Source organism: Arvicanthis niloticus, chromosome 7 (genome assembly GCF_011762505.2).
Source record: "Arvicanthis niloticus isolate mArvNil1 chromosome 7, mArvNil1.pat.X, whole genome shotgun sequence".
NCBI lineage: Eukaryota > Metazoa > Chordata > Mammalia > Rodentia > Muridae > Arvicanthis > Arvicanthis niloticus.
In genome coordinates this window covers 88,366,053-88,386,523 of record NC_047664.1, presented here as the reverse complement: position 1 = coordinate 88,386,523, position 20,471 = coordinate 88,366,053, and the positions used below count along the sequence as shown (strand labels likewise).

Sequence of the window (20,471 nt, the reverse complement as noted above, 5' to 3'; positions counted from 1 at the left end):
TAGGTATCTCACCCAGTACCGAACCTTGCATGTCTGTATTGCATGACAATACAGGCACATCAGGAAAGATGTGACCACTAGGGAAATAGTAGCATGTCTGTTGCTAGGAATAACCAACTGCCTTCTGTTTAGGTTTGAGGCCTGCCCAATAGGAAGGAGATCATGCATAGTCAAAAACCCATGGCTAGGGAAGTCACAGGTGCCCGAGGCAAAGCTACTGTTACTGTTTTGCTAAATGGTCATGTTGTCAAACTCCTTTCTAAATGTTTATGTCTATGCAATGCATGATATCACTGATACATATATCAATACATAGCAGTTGTGGTTAACCTACATGAGACTAAGCCAGTCAAAAGTATAGCATGAATGAGGAAGGAGCTCACAAGACCTCTGACCATAGCTGAGGATTGATTGGCAGATGTTGGCTGCTGAGAAAAGGAAAGTCTGTTTTCATCTAGGATGTGGCCTCTGTAAATTGCCCACACTCCAGCAGATGGCTTTACAGAGATGAGCAACATTAATTGAACTCAATGGGTTATATTTTCAAAAATGAAGATGACGAGAAGTTGGCAGAAGGACTAGGTAGGAGAGTCTTTAAGGGGTTGGGGCAGGGAAACGTGTAGATATCAAAATATATTTTATTTATGTATTGTGAAATTCTTAAAGAATAAAGCATAATATGTGTATGAAATATTCAACAAAATTTAAAACATTTTAAAAGGCCATAAAGTATTGTGGACATGAATAGAGTCTTCCTAGAGATTACTGACCCATATTTCCATTTCTGTAAAATCTGAATTTGCAGGATCACTGCTCCATCTGTGCAGTTGCTGGCTTGTTGTTACATACTGCCCCAGCGTTGAAAAACAAGCCACCCGCCAGTTTAAATATTATTGGCTCATTGATTGAATTATTCTACTAGGAGTGCATGTCGTGATGAAAGACCAGCCTTTTGTTGTTCTTAGAGCTCTTACTTGAGCTGTATGTGCAACTCTCCCTAACACGCTCTCTTCTTAACTCCCCCTTCACTTTGCTCTTCAGAAGTCATTTATGGCGGTGAGTCTTTGCAGTTTGCTATCAGGACTATACAGGTTATGGAAAAGTTGGGTAAGTGTTGAGTAGGAACTATGAGTCATGTAGTTCTTTTCTTTTGTTCTTTTCCCTTTCTTCCTTTCTTCCTTCCTTCCTTTTTAAAAAGTAGGATATCACTGTGTAGCTCTGGCTGGCCTGGAACTAACTACATATCCCAGAGTACCCCTGAACACCCAAGAGCTCTGGCTGCCTGGATCTCCCAAGTGCTTGGATTAAAGGTGTGTTCCCGCCAGGCAGTGGTGGCACTTGCCTTTAATCTTAGTATTTGGGAGGCAGAGGCAGGAGGATTTCTGAGTTTCAGGCCAGCCTGGTCTACAGAGTGAGTTCCAGGACAGCCAGGGCTACTCAGAGAAATCCTGTCTCGAAAACCCCCCCAAAAAACAAAAAACAAACAAACAAACAAAAAACAAAACAAAAAATAAGTTGTGTTCCACCATGCCCAGCCTATAGTTATTAACTTTATAGAGCTTAGAAAACACATAAAATTGTTAACAAAAAATGTATATATCTTATGATTTGAATAAGAATGGCTTATATATTAGAATGTTTAGTCATGGGAGTGGCACTATTTGAAAAGGGTTAGGACATGTAGCCTTATAGGAGGAAGTGTATCACTTGGGGTGGGTCTTGAGGTTTCAAGAGCCCAAGCCAGGTCCAGAGTGGTCCTTTCAGCCTACATATCAGGATGTATCTTAGCTACTTCCCCAGTGCCTCATTGCCTGCCAAGATGCTCCTCAACAATAGGACAATGGACTGAGCCTCTGAAACTGTAAGCCACCCCCCCACACACACACACATACAATTAAAAGCTTTCTTTTGTGAAAGTTTCCTTGGTCATGGTGTGTCTTCATAGCAATAGGATAGTGACTAAGACATATGTTTATATGACCTCTTCCAAACCACAAGCAGGTTTCAACTCCACATGCTTAGACCATCACCGGTTCCTATATACATTTCATGAGTGCCACCACCACAAAACTAAGTGTAACCAACAATGTGGAGCCAGAATAACCCAACTACCCAATGGTGTATGAGGAGAAGGAGAAATGATACATCCTAGCTTCTTTGTAATGGCGCTCACACCGAAGGTTAAATTGTAATGAATAATAGCAACAATAACAAAGCAGGTAGTGTTTAATTACTGATTACATGCTAGAAAACATTCTAAGCACAGTTATCTGTCTGTACTAATTTATTGGGGGAGGGGCTAATAAAAGGTTAATACTAGATAGCCCAGGCTAGCTTAGAACTTGAAATCCTCCTACCTCAGCCTCCCACATTCTGGATTATAGGCATGCACCACTGTATCTGACTTCTTTAAGACAGTTCTAAAAGGTGCTATTATTAACCACATCCTAGAGTCTAAGGTGAGACCAGGCTATGTGGTGATGAGGAACGTGCTCCAGTCATACATTTGGCATCAGTCAACTGGTACTTAAACATGAGAGCTATACTGACGCTGACTAGAGGGAGGGGAAATTGTGGACGTCCTGAGAGCAATTTGGGGCTGGGGCGTCACAGAACCTAGGGGACACAGGTAGAAGGAAGCTATAATCTTGCATCTTGTACCTGCACTACATATGTGAAGTTGACACAGCCTTTAGTGCCAACTTTTCATACAAAGAGCCTTCATGGAAGGGAACTTCAAAGAAAACCCCCTCCCATCTCTCTGTTCCCATCCTTCTTTTCTTTCTCTTCTTCCTCCCTCCCCCTATTCTTCTCTCCACCTCTGCCCCTCCACCTCTCTCTCAACTTGAACACAATCACTGATGCTTTTCTTAGTCCTATATTAACTTGTAGGCCATCATCCAATTAGAAGAAATAATGAAAGTTTCCATTAGCCACAGGTAGAATGGGGCCAAGTCCAGATCTTTCTTTTGTGCATGACAGTGTACTGACAAAGCCCTCATCCAGCTTCACAAACACCTCAGACCACAAAACATTAAGGAACAATTATTTTCTTTTAGAAAACCTTGCTGAATGTATACTCAGGCTTGTGTAGCAAGTCAGCTCAGAGTTTTTACGTGTGTGTGTGTGTGTGTGTGTGTGTGTGTGTGTGTGTGTGTGTGTGTAGTGTGTATATATACAAATAAATAGAAAAGTTCAAACTCCCATTATCAATATGCTTGTGAACTTCTGCTGTTGCTTCTTCTTCTTCTTCTTCTTCTTCTTCTTCTTCTTCTTCTTCTTCTTCTTCTTCTTCTTCTTCTTCTTCTTCTTCTTCTTCTTCTTCTTCTTCCTGTTTCCCTTCCTCCTCTTCCTCTTCTTCCTCCTCCTCCTCTTCCTCCTTCTTAGTATCAAGTATTTTACCCAAAGTTATACATATATGAGGCAAGCACCCACTGAGCTATGGCTCCAGCCCCTGAATTTGGTATTTTCACTGTCTAGACTTCCTTTAAGCCTAGACTGATGGCTTCTATGGGTTTGGGCATTCTCTCAAGACAAGTTCCCATAGCTGTATTTCTCTGGGAAGGAGCAGATGTAATTTATTACTAACACCTTTCAGGACTACAAGCCAGTTTTTGCTATTGGTTTTGAGATAGACTCTCAGTCCAGGCCATCTTGGAACTATGTAACCCAGGTGGCATTGAATTGGTCGCAATCTTGCCTCCATCTCCTGAGTTCTGGAATTACAGGCTGTGATGGCTGTTCTTGGTTGACAACCTGTTTACATTTAGAAGTAACTAAAATTCAAGTGCCTGGATACACCTGTGACAGTTTTTTCTTAATTAAATCATTTGAAGTGGAAGACCACTTCCACTCAAAAGATCATATCTTTTGAGGTGGGAAGATCTACATTAAATCTGGGCCAAACCTTTCCATGCCATCGTCTCTATACAGGACATGAAAGAAGGAAACTCTTGTTCTCAGCCCGTTTGCCCTGAGCTGATTGTTCTGGGATTTCAGTGTATATTGAAGATTAGGAGAGACATTTAGCCTCATGGACTGAATACCTACTGGGTTCATAGATTTCTAGTGGTAGATAGCCATTGTTAGACTAGATAGACCACTGTAATAAATCTCATATATATGTATATATTAGATAGACCATTGTAATAAATCTCATATAATATATATATGTGTATATATATGTATATATATATATGTATATATATATGTATATATATATATGTATACACACACACACATATATATATAGAGAGAGTATATATACACTAGATAGACCATTGTAATAAATCTCATATATATGATATATAGATAACATATCTCTATATAATGAATATATTAGTTCTGTTTCTCTAGAGTCCCTAACTCATAGACATACACTACTACGTCCTACACAAGCCCCTTTTATTTTATGACATATTTCGTGTACTACCACCTCAAGTCTGTTAAAACTATGCAAATCTCATGCTGATCTGAATATTGAAATCTCAATCTTATATTTTTCAGCCTTTCTCTTAAGTGTAGGCTTTATATTAATGTAAGTTTATCATCCTCAAACTAGACAAAAAGAGATGCAGTTGTGAAGTCCTAGAGACCCAGTCTTCCCATGAGAACTGTGGCCAGTTACCCATGAGATGCTACTTTCTTTCTTCACCATGCAGATGAAAATCAATATTCTCAGTCTCTCAGAGGATGAGTTATACCAACAGCATATCTGGAAGTAATCGTGCACAGCCTCCCACAAGCACAAAAACCCTCTAATTTACATCCATATGCATTTTGTATCTGGCCTACAGTGCAATCACATTTACTTTACTACGAATAGAAGAATCTGGATACTGAGCCTCAAATCCAGGAGTGAAAGTGGATATTCCATAAATATACTCTGCATTCATGCTTATCCCCCCTTGGGATTCTACTGGACTCAATCCATTAGGCATAACTCAAAAAGGATGAAATGCATACCAATTTTTACTCTATGTAACACCAACCTATAGCTAACTGTAGGAGCAAGCTCTACCCAAGGTTTCCTTACCTGGATCAGGTGGCAGGCAAGCACAGGAGAAGTGAGTGTTGTAACCCACTTTGAAGTCAGAGTTTATAGGATAGTAATCTGCTAGCTTGATCATCTTCTTGAAAGCATCATAGATGAAGATGAAGCTGATCAGAGAGGAGAAACCTTCTTCTGTGAAACGGGTGAAGTACTGAACAAGGAAGCTGGCATCAGTGGCCACCAGGATGAGACACATGAAGGCTGACCACAGACCAATCCAAAGACGAAACTCCAAGTAGTCAAAGTTATGGTCCCTGGGAAGAAAAAGCAAACAAACCAAACCAAGCAGGCATTGTCGACTGTTCTGCCAGGAAATACATGCAGAATATAAACCAACTAAAATGCCTATAAGAACGGTTGCTGAAAACACAAGATCACTTTCAGACACTGCTTATACAAAGCTAAATTTTATTTAGAAAATTTTTAAGAATTTGGTTTCATGATATTATTATGCTGCCTTTAGGAATTACTCTAAAAGTTTTTTGGTGGGGGCGGTCACTAATTATTGCTTTCAAAATTAACGTGTGAGGTGGAAACTTCCCTGGTAGTTAGCTGGTACTATGTAGGCTGCTGAGTGAGAAACTGTATCCACATTCTTACCCAGAATTGAACCCTATAAACTACAATACCAACTTAATAAGCAATACACACACACAGACACACACACACAGACACACAGAGAGAGAGAGAGAAAGAGAGAGAGAGAGAGAGAGAGAGAGAGAGAGAGAGAGAGAGAGAGAGAGTTGTATAACAATGGCCTGACTATTTCAGATAAAACAATTACTTTCTGATTGGAGTCGAGGGCTGCAGAAAAATCCTATGCCTGATAACTATAAATCTGCCAAAAACCTATGACTGGGAAGGTCCCAAGGCCTAGGCAGGAATTTAATATTGCTGTTTAGTTAAATAGATACAGTGTAATATTGCCTACTAAATATTGTTTACAGACAAATGCTTCCTTTACTTAAATCAGAAAGCACCTCTTCCTATTTGAATGACATTGAAACAAGAGGCTCATGAATTCTCGAGCTGCTAATGATAAGTGATGGTTAACTGCTCGGCCCTCCACAGATACTTATGCTTATCTCTTGATACTTATCTCTTGCCACGCTCAAAGAGTTCTGTAGCAAAGGGGCCACAAGGACTATAAGAGATAGAAGACATCTGTACTGTTTTGGGGAAGACAAAAATTACAGTCACAAACCCCCACAGTTGAAGTTTATTACACTAGGCTTTTAGAGAGAGAGAGAGAGAGAGAGAGAGAGAGAGAGAGAGAGAGAGAGAGAGAGAGATCATCAATAGTCAATAGCATTGGTAAGGAACAGGTTCACAGAGTCCTGTACCTCATGGATTACCTATTAGCTCCAGGTAAATTCTGGCAGATAGGGAGTTATTGCCTTCACTTGCCTGCCTACTAGGGAACCTACGACACTTCAGTGAAAAATACCAAGTATGGTTGCACAAAAGACCCTGGTTGACCTGGATGGGTCACAAAACACTAAAAAGGATATCAGTCTTAGAAAAAAGCCTTCTATGGATAAAAAGAGGGTTTGTGAAGGAGAGAGAAGAGAGAGTGGGGTGAATATAACCATTATGCATGTATGAAAGGGTTAAAGGATAAGCTTAAATTTAAGAAAACGTTTTTAAAGTAGGTATTCATGAAGTATACAGAGTAAACTACTCAAAAGCATTGATGTGTAAGGGGGTAATGTCCTGGTTAATGTCCTGGTTAATGAAGACGACAGTAACATCAGTGTGTAGTGTGTGCTCAACTAAGGTCTGTCTTCCAGCAAGGAAGCCAGGGTGATAAAGGCAATTATAATATGAAATGCTAAGTGACAATGCCAGGAAAGAAGACAGTAAGGACCTCTGGGAGGGAATGGAGTAGCAGAAAGGACATCGAGGTGATTGAGAATGTGTATGAAGAAACTTTCCAGACTGAGTAAGAAGAGTCAGGCCAGGAGGTGGAAGAGTAGTCTAAAAGATATGTGGTATAAGGTACCCTGTAATGTGCACTCTGGACAGAGCATCACTAAGAAGAGAAGACGGGAGGAAAGACACAGACTGTTATCAGATCAAGAGAGGTTGCCCTGCCATGATGCAGCCAAACACTACTGGTTCTCATTTGAATGCCCACAGATAGGATATCCTTTTATCATAACTATGTGTGAAGGATCTGTGTCTGTCTACCTTGTTCTGCCTAGGCTTGTTCCACAGAAGTCTTAGAATGGACCATCATCATCATCTAAATTACACTACTGTCTTTCAATGCTCTTCCCATTTCTTCTAAGTCAAGATTGATAGAAAATGATGGGTCAAGTATTGATATTTCATGATTGCATATTGGTTATCTTTTAATAAGGTAGAGGGTGAGCTTTTTGTAGCGATTGTTAATTCATAATTTGTCATATTATTTCATAACGTGATGAGAGCGAGGATAGAGCCTAAGAACCAAGGATCCTGCACACTTGACAGTCTTAGCCTTATTTCTAGACATCAGGTTTCTGATAACTGTTGGCCACTGTTTGAACACTTCCCCAAAGACATCACAGCGCCTTGTTTCCTATCATCAACTCAGTGGGAGCAGCTAAATCTTTGCCTGATAAAAACCTCTGAACTCATTCATTTACTGATACCTATGCTTGCCCTACTCAAAGCAATTTTCCACACCAAAGCCAATATGATCTTTTAAGTGCTGATTATACACCTCAGCTGAAACCCTTCCGATTCCCAACTGCTCACAGAACAGAAGCCTACTTCTCCACCCAGAACAACACTTTGCTCCTTAAAAGATGACTGATACATTCATTGTAGATGAAGGAGTGCATGCCTGTAGCTCATGCCTTAACTAAGACAGTGACTGGCAGCGGCCTGTAAGTTAACCCATACAGCTAGGAAATAATTATAGAATGTTGGAGTTTAAAGTTTCTGACACACAGTTATAGTTAATTTTATGTCAACCTGATGGTGATGTAAGGTATCCGGATATATGGCAAAACATTATTGTGTGTTTCCACAAGTCTGTTTCTGGAGAGATTAACATTTAAATGCATGGACTTCCGGTAAATGTGGATAGGCTACATCCTGTTATGTGCAAAGTAGAATAGAGAAAAAATGGAAATTATGAACTTTAGTGTGATTTATTTTCTATAGATCTTCAGAGATATTTCAGCAACAGCTTTACCTTCTATTCCAGTTCTGTGTATGTCTACATCTCTGCTGCTTCATGCCATGCACATCTGCATAAACTCTACTGCTTAAGGTTAGGTCTGTGTAAGTTAAGCAAACTGCAGAAAAAAAACATGCCCTAAGAATTGAGAGAGTTCACATTATCACATGAGACAGCTCCAAAACTACAGTTAAGAAATGTTTTACTACCATTTGAGACAACCAGCATTTTTCTTAAAAGTTTAAAACTTCCCTAACAAGATAAAATGTAGAAAGATCTTTTCGTGTTTGGTTGGTTGGTTTTCTGCTTTGCTTTTGAGATAGGGGCTCACTCAATAGTTCAGGGTTGCATGGGACTCAGTATGCAACCAGGGCTGGCTTTGAGGTCATAGCACCACAGCTTGTCTTTTACATACTACAATTATAGGCATGTGCCACCATTCCCAGACTGAAAGCTAAGGCACTCCAGCTTTGTTCCAAGAATGCTAGAAGTTGTTACAGAATTGATGTTTTCAAGAGAGGATGAGAGACAAACTCATTAATTGTTAGCAATTAAAACACCATGAGTTTGGACACAAAAGACAAAATGCACATACAAGCTTAAATCTTAGAACCTAAACAGTATATACCAAACTCACTATTATAAAAGACTTTCAAACTGCCGGCATAGTTCAGTGAGAATGAACTCAAATAAAACCACTAACTAAAACATGGCACTGCTATGAATCCACAATATTTACAGTTTCAAGAAAAACTAGAAGATGAGAATCTTGGCAGCATACCAGTTGGTAATCTGTGATAACTACCCTGATCCTGCGAAACAAGGACTCAACTACAGCTCCTAAAAGGGAAAATTATCTTGCAACAAAGCTGGGCAAGATGAACAAATAGTCCAAGATGGCTTGACTGGACAGCCATCTTGACTCTTTGGTGTGCTGAGGAGGAAATGACCAAATAGAGACTGGAATACTGTACTTCCAAGGCACACGAGAAAGCATCTAAAACCTGATAGTGGGTCAACGCAGGTTTGGGAAATTGTATGCCACAAACTGCATTGTATCCAGAGGAAATACCACAATTACCGGGATCCTAAGAAAAATAAATGAATACATTCAGAGCACAGTGAATCAAAGTACCATTTGTCACATAATAGGCGATGTTGGGTTTAAGGCAGTTTTGCAAATGTTGCTCATTGCTTTACAACTGTTTTCAAATAAATTGCTGGAAACTATGTAACAGAACCAATTATGATGAAACAGAAGGGAAAGTGAGAAAGGAACTCGCTTGGTGGAAGGAAATACTCTGTAGCCTACAATAAGTAAAATAAACCAAGGCACAAACATTTTCTGTAGATTCAGACTCTGATCACATTGCATCCAATAAATCTCTCTGCAAGCCTCTGTCTGTTTGTTCCTGTTTATAGCACACACTTGTTTAATCTTCCCATGAAGCCTTTCTTGTCTCAGAAAATGTTTTCTTAAACATATAAAAACTGTTTGACTCTCTCTATAAACTGACATGAATAAAATTCTTTCCATGTCCTTCTCAGAATTATGGTGGAGGAGAAATCCGTAATAAGGATCTACAGAAAAGTCACAATTCTATTTAAATATTGCAACTTCCAGTGCTCAGAAGGTTTTCACTGACATTATCTGCCCAGATTTAAAAAAAAAAAAGTCTCAACCTTTTTACAGTCTTATTTAACTTACACTCAGTTTCAATGACACACACAATTTCAAAAGTTCTGTGGGAGCCATCAAGTCCACAAGTCTTGTTATGGTTTGGTTTGATATGAAATATGCCCCCCAGAGTTGCGGGTTTGAACATATGATCACCAGCTGGTAGCACTATATGGGAAGGGTATGGGAGTTTCAGAAGGTGGAAGCCTGTTGGAGGAAGTACAGCCATGGAGGTTAGCTTTGAGGTTGTATGGCCTGGCCCCATTTCCTGTCCTTTCTCATCTTCCTAACTGCCAGGGCCCCCCCACTCTTCTTTCGCCATGCTTTTCTTGCAATGAACTGTAAGTCAGTACAAACCCTTTCTCCTCTAAGTTACAGCTTGTCAAAGTATCCTGGAATAGCAACAGAGAAGTAACAAATACAGTTACTGTGTAGACACTGGCTGTTCTATAATTAAAATCCTGCAATATGCAACAATACAAAATATGGAAATTCTGCAAAGGAATGCTCACAGGAAATGACAAACCATGATCTAAGCACTGAGACCATCCAGTAAAGGCATTCCTGTCCTAGAAGTAGAGCAAACACAGCAGAGAGAGAGAGAGAGAGAGAAGAATACCCAGTTTTACATGGAATCAAATCTACTCCTGTGCTAAATTAACAATTTAAATAATTTCCTTATCTCAACTACCACCACCACCCCCCCATTTAAAATGAACCACCAGCTTCTAAGAGAAAATACTGTCATCGATACTATCCATCTGAGTACTGGACGCTATCTACAGTGAATAACAGGGGAACCATGGGTTAAGAACATTCAGTTTCTTTCATGAATGAACCATACAACCTGGCACAAGTCATTTGGTTTCTTCACTGTTTCAGTATCATGACAGAAAAGACATTTTAAAGTGGGACTCAAGGAAGCTAAAATAAACAGGCTATTCGCAAAAGCCTAACTCCCCCTCCCCTTAAAATGGCAATGCGGATCCACTTAGAGCTAACTAGAGCAGGGAGCCATTATCAATCTTGGGCTTTTAAAGGTCACACAAGGAATGGAGTTACAACAGCCTGGTGAGCAAAAACTGGGCTAGACAGGCCACCTGACAGAAGCCAGGGTCAGGAAGCAAGCAAGGCTGCTGTGCCGAAAGCAAGGGATGATGGGAGAACATGACATCCTGAAACTTTGCTCTCTCTTCATTATCTAAACCAGCAGGAAGCCCTGGAGGGCAAAGGAATCTGGGGCTTTTAGTCCTTGGGAGTCAGCCCTTGGGACATGAAAGAAGCCAGTAAGGATGAGAATTCTTGGGGAAGGAAAAGAGCAGAAAGCACAACAGATGGGCCTCTTGAAATGACAGTAAACTAAGCTCTGGACAACTTAATCATTAAGGCACTTTTGGCTTCCAAATCTTATCACTCCAGTATTTTGGCAGCTTCTTAGATCTATTTCACGGCTATTCTGTGCTTTGTCCAAATGGAACAACATAGGAGATCAAGTAATCAGACAGACAGACAGACAGACAGACACATACTTGCTGAAGTTAAAAAGAAGCCTCTCAAACACCAAAACAGGTCCCGTGCTGCTCAAGATGGTGAGCGGTTGACCCGCGAAAAGGCAGAAGATGGCTCCAGAGACAGCAGTGCCCAGGAAACTCTCCAACACACCCTAAAAGAAAGAACATTCAGGTGGTAAAGCAAAAGCAACCCAAAAGACCCACATGTGATCTTCCTATTTATGATGTCAGCCAAAGGAAGAAGCTGTGTGTGTTAGAACAAGGTCCCTAGAGAATAGGTCTTGAACACACACACCATAACTCTTCCCTATTGCAAGGATTGGTTGCTCCACAATGCAGCAGTGACTGAGACTCCTGGTATCCAGGAGGGAACAGCATCTCTGACCATTACTTAAAAATGTATTGAAATCACCAAAACAGAAGAACTGATTCAGGTTTTATAAATCTATTTTTCTCTTTGTGGTTCTTCAATGTTTGCTTTGGTGCCATTATACCTTGCACTTAGTAGGTACGTTTAAGTAGCTACAATTTAAACACAAAACCTTTTTTTTTTTCCTAACAGAGAAGATTTTGAAAAGGAGGGGGTGAGACCAAAGAGGACAAAGACAGTGATGCCACTGTAACAATTATCCCATGTCTGCTTTAATTTCACATATATACATGCATTTCATGTCTTTTAATTTCATACGTATATACATGCATTCTGATTATATCCATCCTGTTCACCATACTGAACGCTTCGAGACACCATCCTCCTTATCACCTCCCAACTGAATATCCCCTCTTTCCTTTTCTTTTCACAATCCACTAAGTCCTGTCAATATTGTATATGTGTGCGTGAGTAAGGGGCTATCTGCTGGAATGTGAGCAGCCTTGCAGAGGTCACATTCCTGAGGAAAACGGGCTCTTCCTCCCCCAGCAACCATTAACTGTGAATAGCTAGCTCTCAGGTCATTTGCAATTTTTTTTGTTTTTTTTTTTTGTTGTTGTTGTTTTGTTTTGTTTTGTTTTTGTTTTGTTTTTGTTTTTTCTTTTTTTTTTTTTTTTTTTCGAGACAGGCTTTCTCTGTGTAGCCCTGGCTGTCCTGGAACTCACTCTGTAGACCAGGCTGGCCTCGAACTCAGAAATCCACCTGCCTCTGCCTCCCAAGTGCTGGGATTAAAAGTGTGAGCCACCACTGCCCGGCTCACTTGCAATTTTTAAGCCACCAATTGTAAAAAAAAAAAAAAAAATGCTGCTTCTGCTATTGATGATGATGACGACCGACAACAGCAATCATTCTCATTACGTACTAACACACATTCCAATGCAAACTGCACGAAAACTTCAAGGAACTTTATAGTCTGAGAAAAATAAATGTGCAGAGACATAAATAGCTAAAGCTTTTGTTGACATCTCTGGACATCAACTTTTCCGTTAGCACAACAGGAAGCAAAACACAAAAGGACCACTAACTTAACAAAGCAACCTTCCTTAATCATGCTGTGGAATCATGATCCATGTGCAATCATAATCAGGAATCTAGCAGGAGCGACACACAGAGGCTCCCTCTTAAACACGCGTGAGGGCTAAGGAACAGTTTGAAAGCATCACTCAATTTTTAATAGCTATCCCAGCTCATTGTTCCTCATAGGGAAGAAAAGTGAGAAGCAAAAAAAAAAAAAAAAAAAAAAAAAAAAAGTGCAACCAAGATGCAGTTCGATGGATGAGCCTGGAAGGCCCCCTGTTCCCTATATAACACTGTCCTGGTTTCTTGACTGTTGACACTGTGACATTCAGGTGAGTTGAGTGATGAGCATGCAATGTGGATAAGAGCTATTGGATGTGTGTGTCCACCTAACCACATGTCACTCTTTGCAAGTACCAAAGGTGTGGAAAATCATTCAGCTTGGAGTTTCCTAGATAGGGAAATTGTCAGCCCTTGTCCATAAACAGGGAGCTTTCATAATCTTATTTTATTTTTTTATAGCTCCCCTAATATCTAAGGATTTAAACGCTTCGATTGCCCAGATGATTCACTTACATGGTAGTATAAAATGTGTCCTTATGACACAGTCTAAGCATATTTAATAGGCAAAGAGACTGTGCACCATGGCTCAAAGAGACGAAAACACGACTCAGATTGGGCATAAGGCAGGGTGTAAAATCAGAAAGGAGGAACTTGAGATTTCAGATCCTCAGCTTGGCTTGCCATAGCCATCAATCTCTGGGAGGACAGGAACAAGGTCTTCCTGCATCTTCTGTTTCTCCTTCCATCCTGCTGCCCACCATCCTTCCACGAGCTTTGCAGGTTCTCAGCTAGTGCTGAAGGAACCGAAGAAGGCATGCCCATATGACACCCTAGGTCTCCTTATCAAAGGTCAAGAGCCTTGGCTGCTTGTTCAGTAAAGACAGCAACCAGTTTCTTCCAGAAAACCTCAGTGATTTATGGAAGTCACGTGATGACTCCAAGGCAGATTATTTTTATTGCAGTGCTTGATCCCTTCATAAGTGCTAGTTTTCCATTCTGTGGCTGACAATTCTGAAGCAGAGATAGGTGATTTATTACACACACTGCACTGGAAACTTGCTTCAACCGAGAGAGGCTTCCAGCAATTCTGAGAAAAGAACCATTTTCACCACATTTTGACATGTTCCTCTTCACAGCCCAGAATTTAAAAAAAAAAAAAAAAAAAAAAAAAAAAGACAATGAATAACGTTAACTGTAACTAGATTTCAATGGAACTTACAAAACAGATCATTGTAAACACCTTTTCTGATTTATCCTATTCAGTGTTCACCACTATTGAATTCTAAAAGAAAACTTCATTAAGTCATGTCTTGTCAACAGCCATGAGTTTTAAAGATACTTCTGTATCTGACTTCTAGAAGGAAAGAAATTCCTAGCACTTCACAAAGGTGCAGTTGGCTGGACTTGGCAGCGGGTGTACACGAGGGGCCACAGAGTGTCCTGACACTCTTGGTTGGCCTTCCTCCTTCCTCCCTGCTGTCAGAGAATTCCTACAAGGAACCAGTAGTAGAAGGAGACAGACAGCTATCAGGAAATCCAGAGTCTAGACTGTTCTGCACGAGAAACCCGACAATCTTCAGAATGTCACCTCACTTCTTTCAAGTAATAAAATAAAAGGCAGTAGAGTAGAGAAACAGGCTCAGTCTCCAGCTGCCTTAGAGGCTGTCCCACAGTTGCAGTGCAGCCTCTAATCTGCATGTTAGGTCACACAGAGTATGGGACATGCCTAGCATAGTCTCTGGTGGCTAAAAGCTTTTTGAATAGCAGCAGCCTCTCATTGGCAACATCTTTACTTGAATATAAGACAAAGAGGCAAGAGGCGGGGCTTGATGAGTACTAAGGCCTCTGCCAGCTGGCTCAGCACCTTGCAGACATGGCTCTGTGAGCTTACATCAGCTGTACCGGTTACTGCCCTAGAGCCAAGTATCTCTCTGCCAAACCTATGGCTACCTCACTGGATCATTACTTGGATCAGAGCAGTCGTTCTCAACCTTCCTGATGCTGCGACCCTTTAATACAGTTCCTCATGAAGTGGGGACCCCCCACCCCAACCATAAAATCATTTGTTACTACTTCATAACTGTAATGTTGCTACTGTTAGGAATTGTAATAGATATGTAGGGTATCTGATATGCAGGATATATGATACACGACCCCCAAAAGAGCCATGACCCACAGGCTGAGAACTGCTGGATTAAATGGAAAAGAATTCAGAGCACAGCAGAACGTGCAGTAGAGATGTACTATTGGGTCTCTTCCCTCCCGCCTTCTCATCCCCTTCAGCACACCCAGGAATTATCACTTCTTTTACCTTCAGAACAGGAAGAAGGTGGAAAGCTGTAAGGAATGGTTTAAATCAAGATTAACCCTCAGTAGGAAGGGGTGGGGCCTCTTGAATTCTGTATAGATACCTTGGGGCAACACTAGGGCCTGAAGGGTTGATTCTTACATTAAAATTGATGCTTCTAGCCAAAACAAAACAGTCTATTTATGTTACAGAATCAAAATCAAAACCCTTATACAAAACAATGTGCAACTGTTTCTTTGCCTGCATGAGGGTGTGAAATTTAACCCAAGATATACTCTGGTTTTCAAAACAGTCAGAAAAAGTAGAACATTTCTCAAACCTTCAAAATCAAGCATACAGAAATGTAAACCGTAGGAGGAAGGGTCAAAAAAACTTAAAATGCAGCTGTGTTCGAAATATCAGCGTTTCGTGACTTTAAATTACTTGGGACATGAACTGTGAGTAGCATCACCCCCATAACAATGTAAAGATGGGTACTCAGGAGAATTGGACATTAGACATTAAAGATGCATGCCTTCACCTCATTGTACTTAATCTTCACATGACACCACAAAATAGCATTTGTGACTCTGTATTCTTTTTAGTAAGGATCTTATTGTTTTGGTTCACAATTGTTACCCTGTGGAGGAGGGCTTGCTTGGCAGCAGTAAGAGACAGAGAGGAAACAGCATAAAGGCTAAGAAAAACACCAGATTTTCTGTTTCTTAGACAATTTGCAAACTAGTAGAACTTAAAAAATATTTTAGTTGTATTAAATGACAGTGCATTCACCAATATTACTGTGATATGACAAGCCTTAAAAATGTTTTTTATTTCTACTCATAAGGAGAGAAAATTTAGCTCATGTTTGGGATGATTTACATGAATGATACAGCTTGTCGAATAATAAAATTGAATTTATGTAGATGAGTCTTTGAATCTGAAGTTTAGCCAAGGAAAAGAAACGAGGCAGATGTGATGCCACAAGAAACACTAAGGAGAATCCAGCTCAACTGCAATGCTGTTTTGTGTGTTTGTTTACACAAAGGTCTTGTTTTATAGCTCAGCCTGACTTCATTGTTGTCTAGGCTGAAATCAATCCCATGCCTACCTTCACCTTCTAAGTGCTGAAACATGCAAAAGTTTTAATGTCATGCCCCAGCAGAAGCTAAATCCCATTATTAAAAGTAAGTTAAGAATGATACAAGTGTGGCTAGAGAAGCAGCTCAACAGTTAAGAACACATATTTGCTCTAGCAGAGAGTCTGGATTCAGGTCCCAGAATGCACTTGGTACCTCACAACTTTTTGTAACTCCAGTTCCAATGGATCAGAAATACCCCTCTAGCCTCTGCAGACACCGGGCACACAGGATGCACATGCACACATGAAGGAAACACACACACATATATTAAAAATAAATAAAAAAAAATTTAAGGAGAGAAAGAATGCAAATTCAGGTCACATGAGAATTGCCTGAGAAAGTTCATATGTGTTTGTCTGTTTGTTAAAAGCCTAATCCTTCATATTCACACAGAGCAGTTAAGTCAGCATCTCTGAAAAAGGACAGGGAGTTGAAACCTAGAGAATGAATTCTCAGAGCTCCCAGGTTATTCTCTTGAGGTCCAAGTTTGAGGTCCACCCATTGACCATCTCCCTTCCTCCCTCACAACAGCATCAAGAGCTAGTTACACACATTACACACCTGCATGGAGTAAAGCTGGCTTCACCCTCTATCATTCCTGTCCTGTCCAAAGGAAGCACCCGGGATCCTCAAGGTCATGCTCCCTGCTGTTAGGCATGTCATAAACAGGACTTCAGGCCACACGACCAGTAGACACTACACAATCAGGGAAGACAAACTACAGCTCTGGTTGAGAAAAGCGTGAGCCCAGGCCTTCAGCAAGAGAGCTTGACCTCTCTGGGAATAGAATGAGGGGCAAGACAGACGCCTTCTGGTCTTAGAAGAGCTGTGAACATGTATGTGAAACACCCAATTCCAGTCTAACACTACACAAAAATCAATTCCAGATGGATAAAACAACTAAACATAGAAGAACCGAAGCATGTGAGGAAATATTTTTCTAATCTTTGGGAGGAGAAGCCTCTTTAAATATGTCGTGCAAGCCAGAGACAAGGAGGATGGAAGGCTTGCAAGCTAAAGTTAAAATCTGTACAGCCAGAGACGCCACACACACAGTTAAAAGACATCATGGCATTAGAAAAACACTTTGTAATTCTTTGCCTAACAAGGAAAGGAAAATACCCTTATTATACAGGGGGTTAAGAGGAGAAACTAAATGTCCCCAAAGGAGAATACAGCAAGAATATAACCATAGAGAAGGATGGATGGTCGGTGTCAATGTGAACAGATACCCCGGGTTTATTAAAACCACAGAGTGAGATCAAATTAAAGCAAGCCGATGTTTTTCAACACACAGCATAACAAAAATGAGAATCTAGGGCAGAAAGGGGTGAGTGGGCAAGTGAGTCCTCCTGCCCACTGTTGCTAGAAATATGAACTAGAATAACCTTTGTTGAGTATAATTTGAATTAAATAACAACTATAATGAATATATTGCACAATAATTTTGCTAGGGATTTACCTTAGGGAGATAATTATAAATAATAAATATATAGTTGATGTCTATAGTATTCTTTATAGAAGAGAAAACTGGGACAAACTGGGAATATACGTTTATTAAATAAATTATAGTGCATATATCATGTGATAGTTACCAGAATTATGCTAAAGAACCTATTAACGAAGGAAATGCGTACAAAATATAACTGTTATAAAACATGAATGTGTAGTCTCATTTACATAATACCCTACATGTCTCTCTACCTGTGTATGTATATTTTACAATATGTATGAAAAGATATAATGAAAATGTCAGATTGGAGAAGCCATTTTCAAGGTAGACATAAGCTAAAAATGATAAATTTTACTTCAGCACCATTTGAGACTCCCTATCTTCTCCAAATGACTTTAATTTTCTGATCACCAACCAAACAAAGCTGACAAATGTCTTTCGAATAAAAAGTACAATGACTTAACTTCTGTCAATTAAACTTAACTCAGAACTTGTAAAGCAACATTTGCATGTGGAGGGGTGTGTGTTCACTCATGGTATGTGCAGGTAAGTGGAATGTGTGTGTGCATGTGTATACACACGTGTGTGGAGGCCTGAGGTTCCTGTCAGGAGTCTTCATTGATCATTCACTCCCTTATGTACTTAGGCAGTGACTCTCAATTGTGCCCAGACTTCACAGTGCAGTTACTCTAGCTGGCTTGCTCTAGGGACCAGATTGCTATCATCACAGGAGCTCTGCCATGCTCTCTAAGCATCTATGTGTGTTCTTAAGATCTCAACCGCAGCCCCCAACACTTGCAAGTCACACACTTTAACCAGTCCTCTTAGCCTGTAAAATATGTTTTTAAAGTTCAAAGTTCCTTTCTAAAACTCTGGGTAAGAAAGATGGATTTCTGCCTTTGTTACTAAATAGGCTTGCTTACTTGGGCTAACCAAAATATCAACTTGTATCATCCCCACAGGCTATTCCTGCCTCACGTGTGGAAGTTACAATATGCTGCTATACAGATTAATAAGTTTTGTGTTCTCTACTTCTAAAGGAAAAGCATTTTGGTGCCAAACAGCAACAGTCAGCCAGCCCGATATTATTATTCATTTCTCAATAAATTGCCAATTCATGTCAATCCTGTTGCTGCAAGCTATGCATGACAGACAGTGCAAAGAAGCACCTTTCTCACAGACACAAGAAATGATACTTTTCCAACTTGAGCAGATTGGTGAAAATCTCTCAGCACAGCAGAATGTTAAAATAAAGCCTCAAATTTGGAGATGCCAGCTATAAATGTTCCTTATTATGAGACAAGTTCTCTTAAAATGTGCTCTGTTAGGCTCCATAAATATCACAAATTTCACAGAATGCTAAAAATCTTACTGCACTCTTTTGCTGAAAGGTTTGTGAAAATAGGATTATATTTACTCCTAAAAAAAAATTAAGATGGCTTTCTTCACTCAGTCTTCCCTCTAGGCTATGCTTAGTCATTCACACTCAAATGTACACTTCCATTAAAATACGTTCTCTGTATGCTAGAGAAGAGCAGTTCTTAAAGAACACAGGGCTAGCCACAAAGCATCCATGAGTCTTCCTTACACTAATATCCTCCTCAAAATCTAAGTGATGATTCACTGTGTTAGCAAAGAGGTATTTTCTTTATAGAACTACCAACTGAGCCTAGGGTTTTCCCCACATTAATCAAGTGCACTACCACAGAACTATTTCTTCAACTCTTGGTTTACTTTTATTTTGAGATAGAGTCTTGTTAAGTTGCTCAGGCTGGCCTTGAACTTGAAATCCTCCTGCCTCAGCTTCCTGAGTAGCTAGAATCACATCCCTGTGCCATCAGGTCCAACTCCATATAATAGCTCTGAAAATGAAAAATGCTTAACTGTAGTAAATAGTGGAATGTATTCACACATCAATATTTAAGAAAACTTCAAGGTATCTAAATAAACAGAGAAATATACTTGTTTGGTAACCAAGAATGTAAACATGATATCAGCATTCATGGCGTCATGGTTTAATTATGGAGGAGATGAGATTTCAAAACAGTGAGGCTGAACACTATATCTTTGCAGCATGGCAAGGAAAGTAAAGAATCAACTTGATAGAATTTACCCAGAAGGATAAGTGATACACCACCCTCAAACATCAGGAATTGATGGATCTCTACACTCTAATAAGGAGAAGTGGGCACAAGTTTAGGTTGGGTTCTACAGGAATATAAAGTTGACTCTAGGCAAAGTAGTTCAGTTGCTCCAAGAACCCCAAGCTAAACTATAATGGCTCAAAATTATTTCTATAAGAAATTTGTAAATGTCCTCTTTGTAAGCCCCAGCATCTTCTAAGAGATTCTTGATTGACAAAATATATCAGCTAACACTGGGGAATACATGGACACATTTGTGCTGGCATTACAATTTTATCAAACAGGCAGCCACTGTGGCCTTGACTGCTTTATTCTGAACACAGTTTCATGAAAAATGATCTTGGCCACTCTAAGATGATGTTTCCAGACACACGCATGCACACATAAATGCACAATGTCATATACAAGCATATAAGTATATAAGATACATACTGCTAGATGATAGATAGATTTAGATAAATGATAGATTTAGATAGATGATAGATATAGTTAAATGATAGATGATAAATTAGATGATAGATAGA

At 39.9% G+C, this 20,471-nt stretch overlaps 1 protein-coding gene across 1 annotated transcript in view; it reads right to left on the bottom strand.

The window, feature by feature from the left end:
• Positions 1–20,471, bottom strand: part of Slc4a4 (solute carrier family 4 member 4) — a 385,548-nt gene that overhangs the window by 69,237 nt on the left and 295,840 nt on the right. Inside the window, 2 exon segments of the mRNA XM_076938759.1 lie at positions 5,036–5,307; positions 11,430–11,563. Coding sequence (XP_076794874.1) covers positions 5,036–5,307; positions 11,430–11,563 — 406 coding nt within the window.